Source organism: Aptenodytes patagonicus, chromosome 1 (assembly GCF_965638725.1).
Source record: "Aptenodytes patagonicus chromosome 1, bAptPat1.pri.cur, whole genome shotgun sequence".
In the NCBI taxonomy this organism is placed as follows: Eukaryota; Metazoa; Chordata; class Aves; order Sphenisciformes; family Spheniscidae; genus Aptenodytes; species Aptenodytes patagonicus.
Genome location: NC_134949.1, coordinates 102946688 through 102973156, shown reverse-complemented (window position 1 = coordinate 102973156; position 26469 = coordinate 102946688). Strand labels below are relative to the sequence as shown.

Here is a 26469-nt window from a genome sequence, read left to right as displayed (position 1 = left end):
TTCATCGTAATCCCTGATGAAGGCTACAGCACAATCTCAATATAGGTTTTATTAGCCAGGTATATTAAGTTATAGAGGAACAGGAAAGTCGTGTATAAACACCAGGTCTCCCAAGCATTTGCAAAGTTAGATGCCTACGTTTAGTCTTCTATACCACTAGATTGGTTTCCAGAGATACTAAGTGGTAGCTGCTAAACACCCCCCCCATTTGTTTAAGTTGCTGTCTCCAGCATTCACACCTCTGCAAAGAAACATACACATTTCTGAGTAGAAGAAAACAAAACACAGCTGCAGAAAGGGCAGTAGAAAAAAAATAAGTGATAAATTTTTTTTTGTTTTCCTTTAAAAAACCCCAAAACATTATTTTCCACTTCCTCACAGAAAACTTTCCTCTACATTATAAAATATTTTGCAAAGCTCCAGAGATCCTAAAAAACTTATGGTAAGGATTTGTTGAGTTCTATAATACACTATATTCACTCATCATCAAACAATCACAGCCATAATAAAAGTAAGTCTTAAGAATGTAAGACCTGATCATGCTCTCATTCAGAATTAACATTACTGAGTAACCTCTCCTATTTCAGTTAAGTCAGAATGGGATCAAAATGTTTTAAATAATCACTATTAAGCTTTTACAAAATCTATCAGCTCTCCCATACTTTGGCCAACCTCAAAAATAAGTCAGTCTACAACTGTCCTGAATCCAGCTAAAATTTCTTTCAAGAAAACAAACAGAACACAGGTTGGCACCAATCCTCAAACAAGTTTTATGAATTCTTGAAAATGAAAACTGTAATGATATGTGTTTAAAGTGAGCACAGTAATGGTATTGCAAGGTACCAAACAGTCATTTCCACCACAATCAAGGCATTATTTTGAATAAATGGCTTGATGACCACTTTTATTGAGCATCTTTCATTCTGCTATTGATATTTTGTCTGATACACAGTGGGAAGAATTCAGAATTTATCTATAAACACGTGACGAGAACTAGTGCTCTGACACAAACCTGGAAAACATCCTTCCGTTTGTCTCCCACACCCAACTTTGCCTTCAAATTTCTCCCAGGAACTCAGCTATTCTTAAACCCAAAGCATCCAGAAATGGGATGAATAAGTTAATTTTACAGAATATTGCCTATGCAGGGATGACAAGGAGAACTCAGCATGATGGGGTCCTATATTCACACTGATTTGAGCCACAGATCCCAACAAAAAGTTATACTATTTATAACACATGGTCAGGCAAAACAAACACTCAGAAATTTCCCTTTGCCTATGTGGTGCCTTTTATCATTTCTCCCAATTCTTTTTGCCCTCCATTTGTCTTCTGAGGGAATTTTATGCTCCGATTGATCAACTTGAAGTCTGAGCAAGACTCAGAGCAATCTGCCTTATGAAGCTCTGTGCACAAACCCAATCCTGACTAGCACCAGCTACAGCACCCCTTCAGCTATGGAGCCTCATCCTGTAGTTGGCCTCTGCCAGTGTCTCCTAACACACAGTTCTGCTTTCCTGCAGACTTGCCCTTACCAAGAGTTTCTGCAGTGGATGCTATTTTAAGAGGGAACCAATGTCTCCTCCACAGACATGGCAACTTCAGGATCTCTAACCTTTGATAAAGACTTTGCTGCTCAGCATATCATAAAAATTTTGCCAACAGACCTTTTAGTCCTAATGCACTTACTTTTAGAGCACATAAAAATGCATTTAATCTGAACGCTCACGTGCAACAACAAGACATTTAAAAAATGAAAACCCATGCTCCTATGCGGCAGCAGCAATTCAGCTGTAAGCCTTATGAAACACATTTAGAAGCAGGCTGTGTGACAGAAATCTTTTGAAAGTGTCACTAGAGACTTGTTTCATAGACAGTTAAAGTAACAATTCATTTCTGATCACCAAAATAATATGTCACTTCAGAACTTACCTTAAAAATTCTGCAATTTTTTTTTTTTCAACTCATATGAGGATACAGATGAAAGCCTGATTATACACAGAACCCAGCATGCATTCGGTCACATATTTCAAATACTGGGAGATTCCTTCTTTTCCCTTCTTCACAGGAAGCTATTCAATTCCCTATAAAGCCTTAATTCAGTTTCACTAAAGACTTTGACAGCAACAAGAGAGGATGTCAACATGAGTTACGTTAAATTTGTCAAGAGTAGGTGCTTGTAGAGATTTCTTCTATTCTGAAAGAGAAATAAAAAGTTCAAGGGGGGCTAACTCAAGGAAGAGAGGGGAACATCTTCTAACATCTCATATGACAGACATCTTGTATAACTTGCCCCAAAAGTGGCATTAGTTATAAAACAATCTTGTTGATTTTGGAGCCCTGAAGCAGGAGGAAACCTACTACCTTGAATGCCTCATCTCAGTGCATCCATAAAGACTACATTGTTTGCATCTTTTTCAAGTGTATGTCATCGAGATGGTGACCCCTCTAATCTTCATATTTGTACCATACAATCATGCAGAAAGCAGACAACCCTAGACTTTTAAAAAAAGATAGAGGAAGATCATAAGATCATACAGCATGATGCAGCACTACATGAGTACAGCATCTCAGATCCCCAGGCAGCACAGCTTCATTTGCACAGCGTGGCATCCGCGCTAGAAAGCCCTTACAACCAGCATCACTGCTTAGCTCCAGTCTCACTAGCTCAGGCTCAGCAGTGCCAAAGCATAAGCATACTGCTGGCTGGCCTGTTTCTGTAGCTTGCAACACTTGGCTCTCCCAAGACATGCAATGGCCATTTTTTTTCCCCTCATACCTCACTCTTCCAGGTATTTTCTCCCCAGCCCAGCAGTCTCCTGCTTTTTCAAGCACACATCTGCATGTTTCCCCTAATCTCCTCTCACAGACCCCTCAGAAGTAGCTCCCAGAGCAGAGAGATCTGCAGGCTACAGGCTGAAAACCACTGATCTAAATCAGTATGTCTCTCATGGTTCCTGTCTACCCCTCCCTGACTATTTTAAAATTATGCTATTGTTTATCTTAATTTTTTCCACTTAGCTTTTTTCTACTGCATACTTAACTGACAACTTTTTTTTAATTATGTTAAGGTCCTTTGTTTGGAAACAATTGTCTTAAAGTCACTTTGAAAAACCTTCTGGTGGAATCCAACTTACTCAGCCAGGTGGTTTCTACAGTCATGTCAGATCTTCATAAATGGAAAAAATAAAAGCCTTATTGAAAAAAAGACACTGTGGGCAAACTGAAAAATTGCCATATACAACTTAGATGAAAGAAAATGATTTTTTTAGCCAGAGGGGATAGCTTCATGATTTAAATCTTAAGTTTGAAATACCTAGTGTCCTGGGACTTCACAATGTGTATTTCAAAAGGTCAAAAGTTTGGTTGAACAACGTGATTTGCACACAGTTGATTCTGCAGGAAATTTCAAAGCTAATGTTCCATAAGGGCAATTAAGAGTCAACGACAATTTTAATGAAACCAAATGTAGCCTCTGTGACCTCAGAAGGAATGCTTTTCCTTCCCCTTCAAGGTACTACTTCTTGATTATCTTCCACATCTGGGAAAGCAGCCCTACTCTTTGAGTCTGAAGGAAGAAAGCACAAATCGAGGCTGACCCAAAACATCGGCAGCTGCAAGACCAAGGCCAGCACGAAGGGCCTGGGACCACTCCCGGCTCTTCGCTGCCGTCTCTCCCCCGTACCCAGCAGCAGCCAACCTTTCTGCCCCATACCTGCGGGAAGTATCCATGCACACCTACCTGCCACCCTGGCCCCCCTGCATCCCACGTAGTTCAGCCAGCTACTCCTCCCTTCCCCTCTGTCACACTCAGGACAATTCAGGTGCTCAAATGCCTTTGACCTGCCTCTTCCAGGGAGCATGGACAAGCATGGCCTGTGCTGCCTCTGCAGCAGTCTGCCACGGGCTGCCTCACGCTGACGTGCAAGGAGGAGTTATAAGATGCTGCAAATCCCAATGAAAAGCAAATTGCATTCACAAGCTGGATGGCACAAAGTTACTTTGTGAGAGATGGCCTCACCTTCAGGCACAGAGCTGTAATATAGGCTGGAAAGGACCATGGGAGATTGTCCAATTCAACCCCTGCGCCAAGCTGGGCCAACTAGGATCAGGGTGCTCGGGGCCTCATCCTACCACTTCCGAGCACCTCTGAGGATGGGCTTTTGGGACAGGAGCCCTGTGCACATGCCCCAGGGTTTGACCACCCTCATGGTGAAAACACTTTTTCCAATATCCCATGTTCCCATTACCTCTCGTCCCAACAGCACATGTCTCTGAGAGAAGTCTGCCTCCATCTCCTCTAAGGCCTCCATGAGAGAGCTGAGGACAGCAGTAAGGTCTCCCCTTAGCCTTCTCTTCTTAAGGCTGAAGAAAGCCACTCCTCTTGGCCTCTCCTCATACATTATAAAGAATTAAAGCTAGGACATCCCTCTACTCTCAAGCAAGAGTGTAGCTTCAGATGCGTTAAGGAAACCAAAGGGTTTGACTTCGGGATACCAGAAACAGATTATTTTTCCCTTTCACGTACACCAATGCTAGGGGCAGTTAGGCCGATGTATCAGCAGGAGATTATATTGGGACCTGCCTATGAGCATTATGCAGGTGCTACGTGTGCTCTGAAGAGGCAACCAAAGGTGACTGTGTTCTAGCAGCCCACCTGCCTACTTAAAGCAGGAATCCAGTGATACCCTCTCTCTGATGCTACTTGCCACCCCAACAACAGTAAAGATGAAGGTGTGAGGATTAAGCCCCTATTGACAAGTAAAGGTCTAGGAGGCCTGAACAATTACATTGCAGGTAGCTCCTTAACTTCAAAATCACACTGTAAAATGCTATTTCTAAGAAACAGTCTCTATTAATCGAATACACTGCGCAGTTGAACAACCCTATTAAAAAAAGTTCACTGGAAAAAACAACCCAGTGAACTAATTTTCAGCTTGATTAATTTAGCTCAATTTTGCATCATGCATCTGTTATGAATTACTCAAACTAAGAAGCTTTCATCCTTCAGAAACACAGAAATCTTTGCTTTGGTGCCAACAAGAACCTTTCCTTTGGCCCATGTCCCAGCTCTGGGCAGGTACCCTTCTCCGGTGGGCAGGCCTGGGCCTGCATTTCTCCTATAGTGGAGCCCTGAGATTCACCCACCCCACTGTTGGAATGGGTCGCTAAATCTCAGCACAGCACCTATCTTGACAAGGTCTCAGTTGACCCACACAGGCTTGGGCTCTCGTCAAAATTTGAAAGTCTGTGAGTAGGATTAAAGGGTAGCTTGTTCAAATCAAGGTATGCATAGAGATGTGTCTGGAAGAAAAGATTTAAGAATAATGAAGCCCTCTTCTTTAGTAACCTAACTAAATCCTTCCATGGGAGTTTGGGTATACCCCTGCAATCACTGCTGGAAGCCTCCTTCCACAGATCACCAAGAGAATTAGGGGCAGGATGATTCTGATCCTTCCCCAGGACAGCCTTCTAAATCAATTTTGGGCCATATTTGGCTGTCCTAGAAGGGTGGAGCTACCCACATAGTTTATACCCCTCTCAGCAGTAGCAGGTCACTCTCAGCAATGACTCCCTGTCTATCCGAGCACCAGCAACTGAACAACACTGCACTTTCACAGTCGGTTTCTGAAGGCAGAAGCCAGAAAGCTATCAGAAGACAAATCACTACATCCCCCTCCTGCCTCCCCATTTCCTCACCCCAAGATGCATACCTCTGCCCCCTGCTCCTCCTTGTGCTGCTTCAAGTGTCTGTGTAGCAAATCGCATCAGGGAATTAAGACCAAAAGTAACCGATCTAGGTCCAAACAGCAGTGCTTATAGGCATTCAGGGCATGTGCTGGCAGGATGACCCGGAATCTGCAGCTGTCCTGGTATTCCTCAGAGCCACCACCAAGACAACCTCTTATTACAAAGGGAAGCAGCTGTCTCTCCCATCTCTCACGGGCTGTATATTACTATATAACTATATATATTTGTCTGTACAATGGGAATCTTTATGCAGGTATTATTACAATAGAAGTAATCAACACAGTGCTCTTGTTTTCCTCTTACTGTCACCACCTAACAGATGCTTTCAAAGATGGATGGACACTGCCATGCTGTGTGTACACTTATGGTTTTAAATATTCAGCTCCTGTATGTAAAATAGGTCCTGGGTAGGCAATTGCAGAGAAGGACACAGCTCTGACCACAAGACAGATTTGATTTCAATAAATGCAGCAGCAGCAGCTTCCCCACTCTTCTACATTTTTCCTCAGGAATTACCTGGCAAGACCATTGCTTGGAATTAAGTGATTCAATTTCCGTTCATTTACTCTTGATTGTCTGCCAAAGGCATCGATAGGGAAAGATGAATGCTGCCACTACTGACTGCATCAAAATCACAATATACAATCCATCAGACAAATTAAGGGCTATGTTTCTGTATCACAAGCCTGCATCTGACCAGTAACACAAAGGTGAATGACAAGCTCTGAAACAGACATGTTAACCAGAATTATGTGGACCTAAAGGATTTTATCAGATGTATTTCTAACCCAGCAAAATAAAAGGACAGGATCTTTGACAGTACGAAGATGGGAAATACTATGCAATTAGATGTATAGCAACAGGTTTACTACACTTTAAAATAAAAAAAAACCCAACACTAGTAGAACTGTAAACGGTCTGAAATTTGTCTCTCCTCAAGGCTACCTCCCTTTCTGAATGAAATAGCTTGCAATGCTCTCGCTAAACTATTATCATAGAATCATAGAATCATAAAGGTTGGAAAAGACCTCTAAGATCATCGAGTCCAACCATCAACCCAACACCACCATGCCCACTAAACCATGTCCCTAAGCGCCTCATCTACTCGTCTTTTAAATACCTCCAGGGATGGGGACTCCACCACTTCCCTGGGCAGCCTGTTCCAATGTTTCACCACTCTTTCAGCAAAGACATTTTTCCTCATGTCCAATCTAAACCTCCCCTGGCGCAACTTGAGGCCGTTTCCTCTCGTCCTATCGCTTGTTACTTGGGAGGAGAGACCGACACCCACCTCGCTACAACCTCCTTTCAGGTAGTTGCAGAGAGCAATGAGGTCTCCCCTCAGCCTCCTCTTCTCCAGGCTAAACAGTCCCAGTTCCCTCAGCCGCTCCTCATCAGACTTGTTCTCCAGACCCTTCACCAGCCTCGTTGCCCTTCTCTGGACACGCTCCAGCACCTCAATGTTCTTCTTGTAGTGAGGGGCCCAAAACTGAACACGGTATTCGAGGTGTGGCCTCACCAGTGCCGAGTACAGGGGCACCATCACTTCCCTACTCCTGCTGGCCACACGATTTCTGATACAGGCCAGGATGCCATTGGCCTTCTTGGCCGCCTGGGCACACTGCCGGCTCATGTTCAGCCGGCTGTCAACCAGCACCCCCAGGTCCTTTTCCGACAGGCAGCTTTCCAGCCACTCTTCCCCAAGCCTGTAGTGCTGCATGGGGTTGTTGTGGCCCAAGTGCAGGACCTGGCACTTGGCCTTGTTGAATCTCATACAGTTGGCCTGGGCCCATCGATCCAGCCTGTCCAGGTCCCTCTGCAGAGCCTTCCCACCCTCGAGCAGATCAACACGCCCGCCCAACTTGGTGTCATCTGCAAACTTACTGAGGGTGCACTCAGTCCCCTCGTCCAGATCATCGATAAAGATATTGAACAAGACCGGCCCCAGTACTGAGCCCTGGGGAACACCGCTCGTGACCGGCCGCCAACTGGATGTAACTCCATTCACCACAACTCTCTGGGCCCGGCCGTCCAGCCAGTTTTTGACCCAGCGCAAAGTACACCTGTCTAAGCCGTGAGCTGCCAGCTTCTCTAGGAGAATGCTGTGGGAGACAGTGTCAAAGGCTTTACTGAAGTCCAGGTAGACCACATCCACAGCCTTTCCCTCATCCACTAGGCGGGTCACCTGGTCATAGAAGGAGATCAGGTTGGTCAAGCAGGACCTGCCTCTCATGAACCCGTGCTGGCTGGGCCTGATCCCCTGGTTGTCCCGCACATGCCTTGTGAGTGCCCTCAAGACAAACAGCTCCATAATCTTCCCCGGCACCGAGGTCAGGCTGACAGGCCTGTAGTTCCCCGGATTCTCCTTCTGGCCCTTCTTGTGGATGGGTGTCACGTTGGAAAGCCTATGTTGGCACATGTGGCAAGCATACTGTTTTGACCATTTGCTTTTGAAATCACCCCCTCTCCTCTTCCACCTACAGTCGGAAAATCCTTGCAGTTGTGGGGTTGGGAGTTTTCTCACTTCCAGGTCCACAAGGTTCATAACAGAAGGGAGAAGTCAGGATCTTAAATATTTTGTCGAACTGGGGTATTAACATCTTAACCAGTGGTCAGGATTTTATAATTAAAACATTTAGAGTGGGTACAACTTTGATTTTAATCTCATCAACCATGTTCAGCAATGCAGTAAGGCTTCTTGCTGAACTCCAGAACAAGCCATGCAGTTTCACAAGTACTATTGTTTTGCACATCACTATACGCAACATCCACTTACTAGATCTTACAAAAATAAAGAAATCTACTAGAAGATAGGCAAATGGCAAGCAGTCAATAGAACAGATCTGGGTCATTAGTCATTTGTGGGGGGGAGAAGCAGGGAAGGAAAATGAGTTGTCAGAGTTGTGTTTGCAGTCACCTGTAGAGAGTACTGCCTATTACCACGACTGGTATTCTTGACAAGATGGCAGATATGTACTGTGGGAAGTACATTCTCAGGAGTCTTACAGAAACAGCCTCAATTTTGAAGCCAAATAGTTGCTTGTTACTGAAAGGCAATATATGCGTAAGTGAAAGAATTTTACATTATAGGAAAGAAAGATAATGGGGGCAAACCCATGTTTTATGTTTGTCACCTACTTTATGAAATCTTGATCTCTCTCATGTAGACATTTAGTGGTGAGAAATGAGGTGAAGTGCATCCCCACTGTTCCATGCTTTTATTTTTAGGGATTATTTCATCAGTTAAAGGTTGGCTTTTAACATCATTAAGAAGGAGTGCAAAGGCTAAAACTAAACATGAACTTCTTACTTTTATACTTACCCCTCTGCCACTGGGGACTACTCTACACAAAAGTTGCCATCTTACCTAAGACAGACATTTTTCTACACTTAGTAGCAAATACCTTACTTTGCATTTTTCTTTTCCACTTATAGCTGAATAAGCATTACTTTAAAACTGTACTTTATATTTTACTGACCTCACCCCTTCATCATTAACCTTTTATAGAACACTGCAAGCCCAATTGCTTGCTTCATTTCTCAGTGGCAAGGAAATCTTCAACCACCCCAGACAAATGGAAGACTAAGAAATGCAATAACTGGAGACTTAGCCAATCCAACTCTCCTCACCCATTTTCAGTGCTGCACTTATTATATTACTATCCACAGTAATTGTTGTCTAGAGACTTGGCCAAATTTATCATGGTTTTGTCCTCTGTGCTCCTCTACCACTTGCCACTGTCTGGATTAAAGGAGCAGAAGCCCTTAATGTACAATTACCTCTCAGCTGACCAGCCAGGGTGATGGGAGTAATAACGTGACCTACACATTTTGTTCTTCACAAACACGTACTCTACAGACTGAGCTCATGAATTCCACTTTCCCTGGCCCAAGGCCTGGAAACTTGAGTCTTTACCAAGTGCCAGGCCTCCCACTGAGGGCAAAATTAACCTCAGTCTACAGGTCAGAGCAGTCTGATTTCCTTGTATTTTGCAAAATATTGCTTTAAGGATATGAGGTTAATGAGGCATCTGAGACCATTTGGTAGGTATTTTAATTCCGAAAGGTTGTTTGGTTAGTTTGTTTTTACACAACTCTAATGGGGATTATGCAATCTAACAACTGTCCCTCTTTCACTTATCATTGCAACCTCCTCCCTAACCACAGATAACCTCTAATTTAATATTTAACAGTAGTTTAGAATTAACAAATTCATTTAAATGTTCCCCATGACAAAGGAAACAGATTAATAATGCAGCGGGTCTTAAGGATTTGTAAAGCCCTCAACTTCAATTTGCCTCTACATTAAATGCTAAAATTGCCGTTTAACATAACAATCAATGGAATCAATAGTACCTTTGAATTTATATGGCTCACTAGCATGCCTCATCTGTCTTTTGGGACCCAATCTTAAAGAGATTAGCAAAAGACCACATTCACAGCATCCCTTCCCTTCATGGTCTCCATGGTCCATCCTGTTCCTTTGTGCTACATCTTCCCCCCCCCCCCCCCCCCCCCCATCATTATTCACGTGCTTTTAGCATCCACTTCCAACTACTTCTTAGTACTTTCTACAAAACTATCTAGTCAATCGTCAGCAATCAGGAGCACTTTTACAGTTTAACTATGCTAAATGAATACCAGTTAGTTAATATTTAGTAAAGAAGCTAGCTAGTACTTAAGAGAAAAAACTGCTCTACATCCTTTAAACTTTTATGAACTAAAAGAGAACAAACCCGGCATAATCACTTCCACAACAGAAAAAAGAGGTACCCTTGATTCAAACTTTTTAAAAGTGCAAACCTCTGCTTCCACATTGTCATTTCAATTTCTCTTTACTAATTGCTTCAGAAACACAGTTCGCATTGTGTAGTCAGGCAGAGAAAAACATACACAAAAGTTACACAGAGATTGTCTAACTTGTTCGTATCCTGAGCCAAAAAGGGCAGAATGTACACTGTACTTTTGAGAATGAGTTTAGAAAGAAAATGACTGGTTTAATGTTTGCCCGATTTTACAACAGCTACAATGAAAAACCCATGAATTTTCTTCCATTTAAATAAGTCATTTTCCACGGAAGAACTTCATTCTGTATATGGACCAACTTACCCCTACCTCCAAACTAGCAACACACATTTTTATATGCTTGCCTGACCACGAGACAGGTAAACTATACTGAGAAAAATCTACACTGATTTGCGTAGGTTATCTAACAATATAGGACAATGTCAAAATACGGTCAATTGAATATGCCAACTGCAACTTTGATTTCAAGAAAACCAAAATAACTCAAAAATACTTGCACAGAGCAAGAAGGTCACTTCAGTGCGTTAATATCCACACCTTCCAAACCCTGTAAGCTTTTATTAATGCCAAACTTATTAATCCACATTGTTCTGAAGAATTCACAAGAAGCAAATGAAGACTGAGACCATCTGACCCTCTAAACTGTGCATACAGACTGCCCAGCACTTTATCAGTTTACTGCTCAAGATCTACTCAAATACAGCAGTATAAAATGAGCAGAGCAGCAAAAAAATCCCAAGACATTCTGTCACTTCCACCGCTCCTATTCACAGGCCTGTAGGCATCAATAAAGCGGGAAAGTCAAACAAAGCTCATGTGTACACTTTGAAGAGCCAGCAGAAGTCAGAAGTTTCTACCTGGAAGGAAAGATGTGCACCAGCTCCATATTGGATCAGTCAGGGGACTGCAGAAAAACAAGAGAAAGACTGACTTCGTACGGGCTGACCATGGCTGCCTCTTATCCACTTATCGCAGGCTCCGATTGCCATGTTTAGTTCACCACATATGGGGCCTACAGTTGAATGTCCGAGATTCATATTTGTCTGAATAGACAGGAGAGACTCAAGGTAAGTTAGAGGAGTACAGCATATAAGAGGACTGACCTTGTTGGGGAAGAGAGTAAGAAAAAGAAAAATGCATAGAGGACAGACTACCACTGTAAACTGAGTAATACAATCTGTAGCTGTGGGTGGAGAGAGCAAGAAAAAGAGCAGACACTGAAGAAAGTACAGCAGAAAGTATGCTGAGATACAATATGGAAGAAACTACATGGAACGAAGTAAAAAGTGAAAAAGACCTATTAATGTCTGTCTTTTTTGACTAAGCTCTCTTTGAGGCAAGGAGTGACTTTTCTTCTATCTCTGCATAGCCCCTGGCACAATGGCATGCGACTTACCTGCCAGTTTCCAGAGTATACTACAGAAACAGCAAATAGCAGCAAGAGACTGATGCAGCAAACCAGCCTGTCCAACAGGTTTTAAGAAATACACAGTTTGTTCAGGAACGAGACTGAGTAACATAATGTTCCTAGGCCTCTCCAGAAAACAACCAAGAGAAGGAGGAATTTTCTTCTATATCGATCAATGAAGTGCTGGTGCTGGGCTGCAACATGCAGTTTGGAAAAAGCGTCAGTCAGATGTGTGCTACTACGATAAGAATCTGTAATAAAAACCAGTCGACCACATCACAGACCAAACCAGAGTACTCACGAGAACACAACCATCATTATTATTAATTACAAACAGTACTTTTTGTATTCCCACCACTTTGGTGGTGGGAATACAGTCTTAAGTTCACCTGAATAGGTGTCACGTCCCCTATTCATATCCTGATCAGCCATTACATTTGTAATATAAATGTGAATGACAGATGCCTCAAATCATTAGTCAAGTGAATAATAAATAAGGACAGCATGCTGGAGACATCCCCAATATGGAAGTGAAATTCATTAAGCAGCTACTTTGGGAATCTCTGACCTCTTATATGGAGGTGAAACACTTCATATTCCACAGATAAATATACTGAGCACAACTCTAATTAGTTTTAAAACTTAAAGAAAAAAAAAAAAAGGAAAAAAAAAAAAAAGGTGTTTCTTCTCAGTACATGCTCCCATTCTGCAATACAAGCAAGAGCACTGCAACAGAATTACTGGTTACCCCAAATCATTACTTTTGGTTTAAATTTGAAATAAATATCCTGGGCAGTACTGAAAATCTGAGTAAACATTACTTACGGATTCATTGCCTGTGGACAAATCCATATTCTACATACCTATCAAAAACTTGACAGGTACCACACGCATACATACACACCTAACTCCAAACCTATGCTGTACTGGCCCACATATAGTCAAGTATTCAACATAACAGCTACAAATGTTTTTTGAATACTATTACCTATGTTCTTGCCACAGTCGGAGAGATTTTGTAATACACCGTGTAGACCACAGCCAATGTTTTTGCTTTTCTACTCTCAAACACACATTGGTGCCCTTGGCACCATTTTTTTTTTTTTTGAAACTTTTTTTGGAAATATTACAGGACTGTTAAGGATGTTCCATATTTAGGCTAATTGTGTATTTTATATAACCTTTTTTACATTACAGGAAAACCCCAAAGAACAAGGGGAAACAAAACACATAAGCAAAAATCACCAAGTCAAATAAACCAGAAAAGATAATTTTAAAAATGAGGAAACCTTACTTGCAGAAGTAAAACCACTGAACTAGTGAGATATAAAAAGATATAAAAAGGACAAACATTCAAACCTTTATTTAGCCCACAATATGGACAGAAATGAGCTCTTCACACTTTTTTTTTTTTTTAAGTAGATCTACAATACTGAACGTATTTCTAAATGCCACATCTTGCACTTAGACAGATCTACACTGGAAACTTCCACAGTCAGAAGACTTCTAGAAAACTTTCTTTAAAAGTTATATTTTGTTGCAGTCGACTTCTACTCGTTTATTCAAGGTAGTTGCTACCAGAGTTTTGCAGGAAATCGAGTCAGGGACACTCCAACCATCCTTAGAAATGACAGTCATCTGTCATACAGTCAGCAGAACTTAGTCAAGGTAGTTCTGTGCACACACACGCACAAACATTTATGTATTTAATACTAAATTATAAAACTTACTTTTGTGCATCTGCAGATCGTTTCCAGCCTCGTTGCAGATCCTGTGAGATATCTTTCCCAATATTATTTAAGATGACATCATCTTTATTTTCAGAATCCTCTTTTATTCTAGCTGTAGAACAGATAGGCTCTTCAATTTTCGGACTCTTTGGCTGCATGTCCTCCGGAAGGGTATTTGTGTTCTGTAAATCCTTTTCACATCTGTTGGGTTCATCTTGGAAAGTAGAGGGTTTAGATTCTACCAAAGAAGATTTTGTTGCAATATTAAATAAGCTTCCAAGAAAATGAAAAAAACCTTCTCGGGGTTGCTTGTCTTTATGTGCTGTTTTGATTCCAGGAGTCAAACTAGGAAGGCTATTAGCCTTTTTCAGCTCCTCCTGGATTTCAGACTTGCTAAGTTCTTCTGTGGAATGGTTCTTCTCTTCATTTTGACAAACCTAAGATAAATACAAGAAGCACATAAAGAAGATGTTTCCTGTCATTTTCCCCACATTCCCAAATTCCTTAATTTTAATTTGCTCCTATGCATTGTATTTCTTTCAGGAGATCTGTTGTTTAAAGGTTCATTTAAAGATCAAAGCCCCGTGCTCTCTTCTTCTCTTTTTGTACTAAAAAGGTCCCTATTCTACAAAAAGCCGAAGGGACTACATAGGCTAGAAGATTCACAAAGCAGCTGCTGTGGAAGTAAAGTACCGAAGGACAGATGGAGAACAATTGCTTCAACTGGCAGAAAAAAACAGAGGAAGAAGCAAGGAACAATTTTTCACACTTCAGACTCTAATCTGCTCAAAAAGCACAGCTTCACAAACAAATCTATATGCACTTGCGAGATGAACAGTTTTCAGCTTGCAAGTATACGCAAGGACACCATAGCAAAACACAAACATACCATAGCCTTAAACACAGGGTAACCTGCACTTGTAAAAACCCCAGGAGAATCAAGAACAGAATTTGGATAAAATGAACTCAACTCACATGCCAGAGATTAATCCTACCTGCTATCCTTAGCAACCCCATGTTGCACCCTTTGGCCAGCTTTCCTTCAACTCCACGGGCTATTAACTGCACAGCTCTACTTCCAAATCTATTTGAAGTCTCACACAGCTCCATAGTCTACCATGCTCAAACTGCAGAGTTTTCCATACAGCCAAAGTCCTACACACCACTACCCCTGCACCCACGACCTTCTGAACTGCCAATCAGCTCTATCAGTTAACTGAACATAATTAGCACTAAGACAGGGCTTCACCTCATTTAAACCACCTGTTCATTTCTTCCCTCAACTCAGCTGAGCATCTACCCCCAGGGGCAAGACAGCTCTGTTCCTCACCAATTTATGCCCTCAAATTTCCCTGCTGTCAGCTTCTCTTACAGATTCAAGAACCACTGCCCAAGCCCATGCTACTTCTGCCAAGACCATCTGCCCAAAAAGATTATGCAACTTCACTGGTAGGCTTCACAAACACCACATGTAACCACGTTTTCAGCTTCACTATCTGCAAATGCTTTTTCCCTGGACTAAAGTTTTCTGGGGACTGCCTCCCCCCATCCTCACCCTTCGTAGTGGGTGCCATATGCTATTGCTGCCTATTTTATCTTTACAGTACAATCCTTGTAATTTCAATCCCTGTTTCAATCCAGTTTATTAAAACAGAATAAAATTACCCCAGCTTTTCTTAGATGACATCTATTCTGCTCAACAGGAGTGGGAAAGGAGAACATGAACAAAAAGTCCTATGCAAATTTTAGTTGTGTCAACAGTGTCTTTGGATAAGAGTAATTGTTTCAAATTGGATAACAACTACCCATCCAATCTAAGCAGAAAGCTACTATTTTCATTAGGTCACTAATCCTATTTCAACTTGAAGATGTATTTGTTTCAAGTAACCTAAAATAAGTGAGTAGGCTTATTTGTTAATAGTCCATCTAGGATCACGTTAATGATGGAAAAAGTGTTTTAATGAACACAGTTTAATCCTTGGGGAACCGCCATTTCTTAAAAACTTGCAAGTTATACTTAGTGATACTGGAGCAGTGGTCTTTAATCTTCAAGCAATATTTTGTCACCTGTTTCATACAAAGAGTAGATGCAATTGCTTAATATTAAGTCATCAGATTTATGTGTTGAAAATGGAATTGTTTACATGAGGATAGAAATTGAATGGCACTAATCTGTCCTGGAGAAATCCATACAATCTCTATTTTCTTCATACAGGCAAGACACTTAAAAAAACACATTAAGTAAACTCTCCAAAGTGGGCTAAGTCAAACTCTAGCCTTTTTTCATCCCACCTGTGACAAATCCCACCTGCTTCCCCACATACTGCACTAATCAATAGCTGATGTGTCACAAAGGGATGTAGTCAGCCCTGTAGTATTGAGGGATTTACTACTTTACAAGTCAATTCTACCCAAACCACTGGAAATGAAGACAACAACGGTACAGCTTACAGATGTACCACAGTGCTGGCGGGTATCTTCAGTACTAGGCAAACTATGCAAGTAACATGCAAACCTGGGATGAATCTCTTGAACAATAAACTTTATCTCATAGGAACTAAGTACTCTGCATAAGGAAATACAAAACAGAAACAAGAAGAAAATTAATTTCCAAAATTTGGTAAAACATGAATGATTCACCATAGTCAACTTCAAAGTTCTACTGTCATAGTTTCTTCCTTCACTTTGATTAATACCTCAGCATTCTTCAATACCAGTTTTTGATTCAACTTTAAGCGAAGGAGAGCATTTCTCCCTTGTTCTGTGATTAGTATCATTCACACAAATTTCTCAGATTTAAAAGAATATCTCAATGCAGGAAGTGCACACAAATCTTACTATTTTCTCTGCAGATATAACCATTATAAGCTATAAACATTTATATTAATTACTACAATATCTATGCAGTTAACAGCTAAATGCATTAACTATAAAAGAAAATATTACATTCAAAACTTGTCAACAGTTTAGTATTATGGGCTTTTTTTGTTGTTGTTTCTTGTTGTTTTTAAAGTAATTTGTATTCAGGAACTAGTGGGCTTTTTCCTATTAGGAACTGAGACTTCAACTGTGGCTAAATCTCTACACGTGAAATTCTTGCTCTAGCAGCTCTGAGACATAATGCTTGTAAAGCCTGTGTGTCTTATTTGTAAGCATAATTCATGCCCTGCATGAAAAGCTGTTTTGTAGTCTCTGTTTCCAGAAACAGGAATCTGTTTAGACTTTCCTTCCTCTTTAATCTTCCTTTCCTTGCTTTACTTTTGGTAAATCAAAAGAACAGGAAGTTTTAATATGAAAGGGTCCTTCCATACCTTTAACCATAAATAGTGTCTTGCATAACAAAAGCCCTGGAGAACATTTACACTGTGCTTACTTGAAGATATACATGGATATTAAGTCCCAGTGCAGAAACTATGCAAATCCTTCTTTCTTCCCTTCAACATAATCAATCCTACTCTCCATATATTCTCCTTCCTGCTCCACTTTGCTTCTGCTATAAAAGGCAGCGTGAGCTATTGGTGTTTTATCATTTGCCCATAAAAATCTCAATTCAAAGTCTGAACCACTGTTTAGGCATTATACAAACAAAACTATTCCTGCTACAGATTTTGAAGTTTGTATTTTAAGATAATGTCATATTCAAATTACTGAGATGAAAGCACATGATCTGTAAAGTCAGTAAGCCTTTAACACAGCAGGAGCTGTCAGGCACAAGCACCTGACGAACGCAGCAGTATGATGGCAATTTCACGATAACTTTCACTTATTATTTCCCACGCCTCTCTCTGAGGTCGTCTCTGACAGAAGCCGCCAGCAAATGCTCAGGGAGAAAAAAAAAGGGCATAGGGTATACGCAAAGTAATCCTTTTCCTGGTATATCCCATCAGTTTTCAACAGTCAAGGCCCTTAGTTGACCTCGACAGAGCAGTTGCATCTATGTCGCAATTAGGCTTGAGCAGTTTGATACTCACAATAGTGGAAGAATACCAGTGACTCTTGTATTAGTTACACTTCATGTCATCGGTTAAAAAAAAAAAAAAAGTAAATCCTCTTCCAGTGTCACAGCAGTCTGAATAGTTTCTCAGGCTTACCACACAGACAATAGTTTTTGGGTGAAAACCTACCTGCCAGATCCCCTTTGAGATCCTTGCTGATGCAAGGAAAAGTATTTTCCTGCTGTAGTGTTGTCTTTCTACTCCTTTTGTATACGGACTGTCATCAGTCTTCCATTTGCCTCCCCCTTTCCCACTCTCCGTGAGCTTTCCTGCTTGTGACATGCTTCATAAAGCTTTAATTAGCTTTTATTTCTTTAGCAACTCGTTAGTCAAAGTTTCACTGGGAAAGCCCTGGGTAACCTGGCCTGACCTTATAGCTGAACCTGCTTTAAGCAGGAGGTTGGGCTAGATGACATCCTGAGGTCCCTTCAACCTGAATTATCCTATGGTCCTGTGACCTCACACGCAATGAGGCTGGCGCAGAGGGGAAGCTCGGCAGAGCGTGAAACAAGATTATGACTTAAATCAGGTGACTGAAGAGACTGCAGTGATAACTGAAGCTGTATCTACTGTGCAGTCAGGTAGTGCGGTCTCACCTTGCTGAAGCAACTGCTGCAGAGAAGCTTGGCAGTCGGGACTCAGAAGACAAGCCCACGATGTCATGTCTCAAAGTGTGATTCTTATCTGAGCTAATTTATTCAACAGTAGACTAGGTATGTTTTCCAGGCTGTTATCCACTCCTGACTGTAGCACAGCCATACGCCCAAAGCATAACTGCACCTACGCAGTCAGGCACATGGCTTGCCCCCCGAAGTGCAGAAAGCAGCTCCAGCGGAGCAACAGCACCCTGAAGAGGGATTGCTTTGCCAGGTTTGCCCCGCCTCCCATACCAGCTGGGAACAGCCGCCCTGGTAGCTGCCGTCTCTCAGCAGCTGGGTGGCAAAAGTTCAAATTGCCAGAGGTTCTCATTTGGCAGGGGCTACATTCATCTGCCAAGAATACAATCTCTTTTATTGCCCTAACAAGTGACTGAAATGAAAACATTAACAGCATTAAAAGACAGATTTCCGTGAACAAAGAATTAGCTTCCAGCCACAACAGCCAGACATTTCGGATTTCACTCCCCATGAACGAACGCTCATTACGAAGCAGAAACTCCAGACAGCCGCGTGGAGACCTCTCACAGACCGTCTGTCCTGCTGCGCTGGGAGCTGCTGATGGAGGACATTCTGCGTATCGCATGGATATGCTCATGCACTTTAACCACCCCATCTCACCTGCAGTTGTGAGAGAAGACGGGAAGCCATCAGAATTTTAGGATCATCATTGATTCACCCCAGGGACCTTCAACAAGCCATTTCACCCCAACACCCCAATTTACTCATCTGATAAACGGTCACAGCACTACTCCAGAATTTCTGTTTGCTAGCATGTAGAAATAGTTTAAGAGTTTCAGATTAAAGTGTTGAGTGCACAAAGTAGCATGTTTAGGCATTGCTACCTCTAATAATGACGGAAAATTAACCATGTTCCTAGCCTTGGCTTTGACCTTTCAACATAGCTAAGATGGCTGCATTTCATTTAACAATTATGAGCGTCTCATTCAATTTGAACAGTGATACAGTATGAAAATTTTGTATGCTAAACAAAATGCACAGTGAAATAGCTTCAGTTGCTGGCAGACTAGTACATACCCACAATGAGTCGCTACTGCATGTTTTTCAGCGATTTCCCTTCTCTGGGAGGCTAAAGCATCTTTGGTGTAATCTCTCACTTCTTTGCAATGAGTGGGACACAGTGAGGTACATTAAATCCACACATGAAATAAGCTTTTGTTTTTTCAACTACTGTGAGGAAAATAAGTTAGACATTCTCAACCAACAGGAGGCAATACATACGGAAACCTAATGAATAAGAAGCAGACTTATTGTTCCTAGATTAGGAACAAGACTTGTTTAAGAAAATTGGCATAGTATTAAGAAAAATTCAGGAAAATGTACTATCAGACAGTGAAATACACGATAAGCAGAGAACTCCTCAAAGTCCACTGTTGCTAGTGTTCATGAGAAAAATGGATTTAAAAAACACGCCGTCAAAGTGGGTTTCTCCTATTTATGCCAGTAATTAGAGTGGTGATGGAGATGATGCAAGGGAGTTCCACCATTGTCAAAAACTGTTTAGTCTTAAATAAATAATACCTTTTAAATAATCAGAAAAAGCAAAAAAGCAAAGATTAACAAAGACAGCCTTGGGGTTTTGTGGGGATTTAAGTTAAAGGCGAGTTCTGTATCTCTACAAATAACCGATGCTTTGAACCTCTGAATATTTTGGCTTTTTTATACTGCGAAGTTTTCCTTCCACATCCTCCTTTCTCTGCTTGTTTTGACATGAAAAAAATCAGGTCATGACAACCCCGGAAGACAAGAGTAACTAGAAAGCTAATGAAATCATGGCATCTTCACAATCAGGAGTAAGAGTTAAACAACAGGAAGGGACTTTTAGTTAAACTGTATCAGTTTTGCATTTTTAAAAATAAACCTATTTAAGTTCAATGACTATTTAAAATTTGGAAGGACAACTGCCTCTGTTGAAAGGTCAGCACTGGGACTTCAGAAATTTGTTTAGCCATTTGAATTCTTGAAACACTAAGGAGTCCTTAATATAGATTTAATTTGTCAGATGAAGAAAGAAAAGATGAAACAAATGTTCTCTGAAACTCTAGTGTTCTCCTAAAAATCCTGAGGAAGTATCCAGACTCACCTTCCCTGACAAGAGAACACAAAACAAGGTGGTAAGGGTGAACACTTCAAATGAAAAGGTAGAGAAAAAGGAGGTACAATTTGAAATAAAGTTTCTGCTAGGTCACCTTCACGGGAAATTGTAAACTCAGTGAAAGTCTCTAGAATGACAAAGTGAACGTTATCATTTAAAAAAAGAATCTGTTTACACCATTTGCAGTTACTTCAAAATTTCTCCCTTCTGAATTTTCTCCTGAAATTATTGTAAAGCTCCAATTGAAGATTAAGAATTGGTCCCACTTCTCAGTATGTAACCATCGCCTTATTACAACAAGGTCTAGTATAGAGCCAGAGAGAACAGAATTAAACTGTCTTATTTCTGTTCTTTCCTCTAAATTCTCCCAGTATTACACTTCCATTGCATTAGTGAAAACGTTTTCACAAACATGAAATAATTTTTGTTCTCTTGTACTTGACAATTCCCTGATGTTTGAAAATAAATTAAAAAGTAAAGGTGAAAATCACCTTTTCAATGCAGAAGGCATGCACAAGCAGGCAGTACACTGGGAATGGGGTGAGATAGTGCAATTTCCACGCGTACTTATATTCTATTGGCAGGCTATAGCATCTGGCACCACACTTCTGCTCCTCATCTGTCTCCTCAGCAGTTTTCTGTGCCAAACTGAGCAAGGTTTAAGCCCTTTTTTTTTTTTTCCTCCCATCCTGAAATGAAGTTTCCTACTCAAGATCCCTTCTCTGAAGAACTAAAGCAGTAGAGAGGGAAGCACATTTCAGGATCATCCTTTCTAAAATTCTTCAGTATGACAAAGGAATTTACCAGGACTTCACATAGAATGATCTTGAAATGTCTTCCTGAACACATACAGCTGTTAACACCATTGATTTAACAAAGCATCCTGGGAAACCAGAAGGTGCTAGGCACTTGCCTATAAAATTCCATTTCAACAGAAGTCTACATCATTGCCGAAGAGAGAGAGAGACCTGCTTTCAGGTTCCACAAGAAAAATCTTGATTATGCAAACTCCAAAAACATTTTGGTTTTGTCTTTCATTTGTTGTTGTTGCTGCCCACAACAACAAGGTTTTTAAAAGTAACTCTCAGGTTTTTCAAAAATTCATGGTTGGCAGTAATAGTCCACCTCCCTTGACTCCCAAAAGACAAAGAATCCCTCTCTCCAATTTCTAATTACTAGGTCTAAGACAGAGGCATTCAGCAGGCATTCACACACAGGCTGAGGAGACATTACTTACGTAACATACATATGAAATAAAGACAATATAGAATAAAACCATGACAATATGAAAAAAACCACATGCTATATGGAAAAGTATGCGGTTAACTAAGACACTGGGCTTAATTTTGATTTCTAACTTTTTGTAGAACTTTATAATTAAAGTCAGAATTAGGGACATTCAGTAAGAACAGCTACATATATTCAGCAAGTTCATGGGACTTTTCTTAAACTTATATGAATTCACACACTGGATGAAAAATGATGTGACAGGGAACTACAGAACAAATTAGGCTGAAAGGAATGTGGCTGGGGAGGTCATGTAGTCTAAGCTCCTGCTCAAAGCAGCTCCAGTTAGAGCAGGGCTTCATCCAGCTGCGTTTTGAGTATTTCCAAGGATAAAGATTCTGCAACTTCCTTGGGCAACCTGTTCCAACATCTGACTGTTCTTACGGTAAATGGGAAAAAAGAAAACAAAAAAAGGGGGGGAAGAAAAAAAAAATTCTTATAGGTGACTGGAATTTCCCATGTTCCAACTTGCATCCGTTGCCTCTTGTCCTATTTGTTGCAACTCCAAAAAGAATCTGGCTCCATCTTATCACATAATTGCAGTCCTTGCCATCAAATTTTAATACCTTGCCTACCGTTTAAATACAGCCATCTTTATGTTACCTTGAAATTAAATTCATGTGAGAAAGCAGGGCTACAGAATAATCTCTTCTCCATGTTCGCAGTATACAGGAGGACTTGTCAGAGGACAATTAGCAACAGGTTTAATTTGTAGCAAGGAAGCTTTAGATGGGATGTTAAAAAGACATTCTAATTATAAGGTTTATGAAATCAGTAGAACAGTTGTCTGGTGAAGTTGCAGAGATCTTAGAGATCTCCGTCCTTAGAGGTCTTTGAGAACAAGTTAGACAAACTTCTATCAGGTACATAGATACAGAGATCTCACCTTGGGGCAGAGGAGTGGACTAGATAAATCTTTGCAGCACTTTCTGTCCCTGTGTTTTCTATGAAGGTTGAGACTGACTCTGGTTAATCTAGGCAACTAGCACCCAGGCTTGAGCCTACGGGCCAAATGATAAAATATTGAATGCTATTGAAATACTGAAGTCTAAATTATATGTTTGGTATATCATATTTGTACCTACTTTTTCAAACTTTTGCATTTGCCTGACAGAGCTCACATAGTAATTCCTGTGCTGAGACGCTTAAGAATTCTCTCCTAATCAGTTATGGGAGAATGTGCTATTTCTTCCATGCACCGCTACAGGAAGGATATCTGGGGGACGATCGGCAGGCAAGTGAATTTGCCTACACTGCCACGGCAAAGCCTTCACTTGGATGAAAGCCTCAGACAGGGCAAGCCTGGGACCTAAACCATTCACTACTACTGAAACTAACCCAAGCACCTATCACCGCTGCTAATACTACAGTATGGTAATATGGGTAGGAGCCAGGTTAGACTTGCGGCACAAGCACGTCCAACAAGTGTTGTGTGATTTCTTCAAAACTGTACTAACAATGACATTCTCCAGCACATGGCTCGCTACAGTAGTGCTGTTAGCTTATTTGGTAGCTGTTCCACACAATCTAACTAATATCTATGTCCCAGTTGTAAACCTCTGTTATAAGGGCATTACCAAAAGCAAAAGTAAGCGAAACATACTTTTGCAGGAAGCACTGTTGCAGTATTCCTTTTAAAAACAAAGTCCCTGTAGCGCTAAAAGTGAGGTTAATGATATACTAACATGTACTGGACACTATGTAATGCAGATACTTAGAACACTAAACATGAAGTTCAAGAACTGTTTACATCCACACAACCATCTGTTCAACAATCACATTGCTCAAATGGAGCATTTACTCTGAAAGAGCACTGTTTACAGCTCTAATTCAAAGAAACAGAAGCAAAACAAAATCTGTAAATAAATAGTGGTGGGTGGTGGTGTACTTTTCATGGCAAATATATTTCAGTAATATTTTCTCAAAAGTGATCAAATGATGATTGATAAAGTCACCTTGGCACAGAAAGATTAGGCTTTATATTTTCATAAGTTGAGTATTAAAATATCTTTTCCTCCCTCTATGAGCTAAATATTTCACCACAAGTTAAAAAGTAGCAGGGGTAAAGTACAGAACTGGTAACTAAAGTGCTCAGAAGAGCCAAAGAGCTACCGTAGCTCAGCATGTTTCCCAGCTCCACTCACCCAGTCAGCTATAATTTAGATGTCCGACCTTTGCTACTAAGTCAGAGACTTACAGTTCCTCCGCTCTTTTGCCCCTCACCTCCTGCTGAGATGGCCAATGAATATACAAAATCACAGCATGTAAGTCTACGTGTAAGTCTATCAGAAACATGATAGCTCATTAACTTGGTGACAGACAGACACAATACGGTTTCAACTTTTAGTCATCATCCACCTGAAATGACTAGGTAGAAGCACCGTTTGGAGACATGGACATGTATGGAAATCTGCCCAAACCTGATCCATGTAGGTATATAGATTTAGACATTCCTCACAAAGTACACTTTCCATAACAACAAAACATTTTTTTTTCAGCCCATAGTAACCTTGAGAACTCAATAAATAAGACTGGAACAACTTTCAATATCATACGTTATCCCTTTCCAATGAGACAGTCTCAGTTCTCTCCAACTGTTCAGCTGTATTCGAGGGATCTTTGTACAAGACAGCTTATTTTGGCCAATGTCAGGCACTGGACAGTGTGGTGTTACCAAAATGCAAGTGTGTGTTGGAGGGAGCAGTGGTAGGGGGAAAAAAAAAAAAAGTAAAGTATTTTCTTCATTTAAAAAAAAAGGGGGGAGGGGGCAGCAGTAGAAAATAAATACTTTCTCCACCTCCTCTGAGTCAGTTTTCACTATCTAGTCGTAACTTCAGTGCACACAAGATCTAAAATTATAGTGCTAAAAGTACTCATTACTATGCACGTGGAACTGTTCAAGTGTATCAGAAGAGTTTTGATCAGCTTAAGAAAGAGGGAAGTAAGTTAGACAGGAAGCTCTCAGTACAGTTGAACAGCCAGCACATTCTAGTAATATGAAAACTGCACCTTTCCTACAAAGCCTATACAAACAACAGGTATTATTTCAAAGATAATGTAATGTACACTGTAACACTTTAGACTTCTAAACATAGGTCAAAGACAATATAATTAAATAAAAAGTTATGGCAAGACAAAGAAAACAGATCAGTGTCGTGGATTAACCTCGGCTGGCAACTGAGCACCACACAGCTGCTCGCTCACTCCCCCCCACCCCTCCCCCTGGGATGGGGGAGAGCATTGGAAGAGTAAAAGTGAGAAAAAACTCGTGGGTTGAGATAAAAACAGTTTAATTATTGAAATAAAATAATAATAATAATGTAATAATAATAATAATAATAATAATAATAATACACAAAACAAGTGATGCACAATGTAATTGCTCACCACCTGCCGACCGATGCCCAGCCAGTCCCTGAGCAGCGGCCCCCCCAGCCAACTCCCCCCAGTTTCTGTACTGAGCATGACGTCACATGGTATGGGATATCCCTGTGGCCAGTTTGGGTCAGCTGTCCTGGCTGTGCCCCCTCCCAGCTTCTTGTGCACCTCCAGCCTTCTCGGTCGGTAGAGCATGGGAAGCTGAAAAGTCCTTGACTAGTGTAAGCACTGCTCAGCAACAACTGAAACATCGGTGTGTTATCGACATTGTTCTCATCCTAAATCCAACACACAGCACTGTACCAGCTACTAGGAAGGAAATTAACTCTATCCCTGCCGAAACCAGGACAATCAGATACTTGGAACAAAACTTTACAGCATTAATGTTGGCACCAACTTTTAGTACAGTATTACAAAAACACAAGTTCTGAGTAGAAGACTTTACTGCAATAAATTTAGATTCAGCAGGAAAGATTTTGAATTTGGGCTTTTTTAAATTAAAAAATAAGAATTAGTTTTTGGCAAGAAAGAAACACTCTTAGGTAACTTAAACCTGCTATGCTCCCTTTGCTCCACCTATGCATCCTGCTTGTTCCTTGAGACCTCCTTTTAAGCAATTCCTGGTGTTGAAGTCCTGTGCACGTATGCTAAACGATTCCCTTTCCTCAGTCAAAACCTTCTTCAAAAGGAAAATCTGCTCTAGATTTTTTCACTGATCTAACATAAAAAAATAAGATTTTTTTGCAGAATGCAGAAAATTTGCTTCTACTATAGTAAAATCTCCTCTGGTTTATCAGAATCCTTTCTGCCTGCATTTCAAGGCATAAAATCAATAGTCTGTGATTTATGGTAACAGGAAGGCGTTCAGTGGCATTTTCCAGGAGCTCAGAACTGACAGAGTTGGCTTGAATCCACAGGGCTTCTGAACAAATGTCACTGCATTGTTTCCCACCTTGATGTAGATAAACTACATTCAACATGGAATTGTTCTTAAGCCAAAAACCCTGTTGGACTGAACCAGGTCTTTGCAGAGGCAACTGCAATATCTCTTCACCTTTGACAAAGCTCAAACGGTCCCTAGATACTGAAGATGCAACTACACAGAGACTGTAGGCCATACAGGAAGAAGACCGCTTCCTTCTCCATACACCGTTAGTGCTCAATAAATGCAACACAGGATAGAAATCTCAGATTCAGTGTGTTAAAAAGCCTACTGCATCCCCCAATAAATCTGGCAGACTAGTCAAGGCCCTTTTGGGGAAGCAGCCATGATACTATCTGCATTAAATTAAAACAACTAGGAAAAGGAACAAAAACCCCAAGCAGAAGCACTTAGTGAATG

At 40.9% G+C, this 26469-nt stretch overlaps 1 protein-coding gene across 1 annotated transcript in view; it reads right to left on the bottom strand.

The window, feature by feature from the left end:
• The window catches only part of CRYBG3 (crystallin beta-gamma domain containing 3), a 98230-nt gene that overhangs the window by 54795 nt on the left and 16966 nt on the right, over positions 1 to 26469 (bottom strand). Inside the window, exon 3 of the mRNA XM_076351003.1 lies at positions 13696 to 14132. Coding sequence (XP_076207118.1) covers positions 13696 to 14132 — 437 coding nt within the window. The remainder of the gene's footprint in view (positions 1 to 13695; positions 14133 to 26469) is intronic.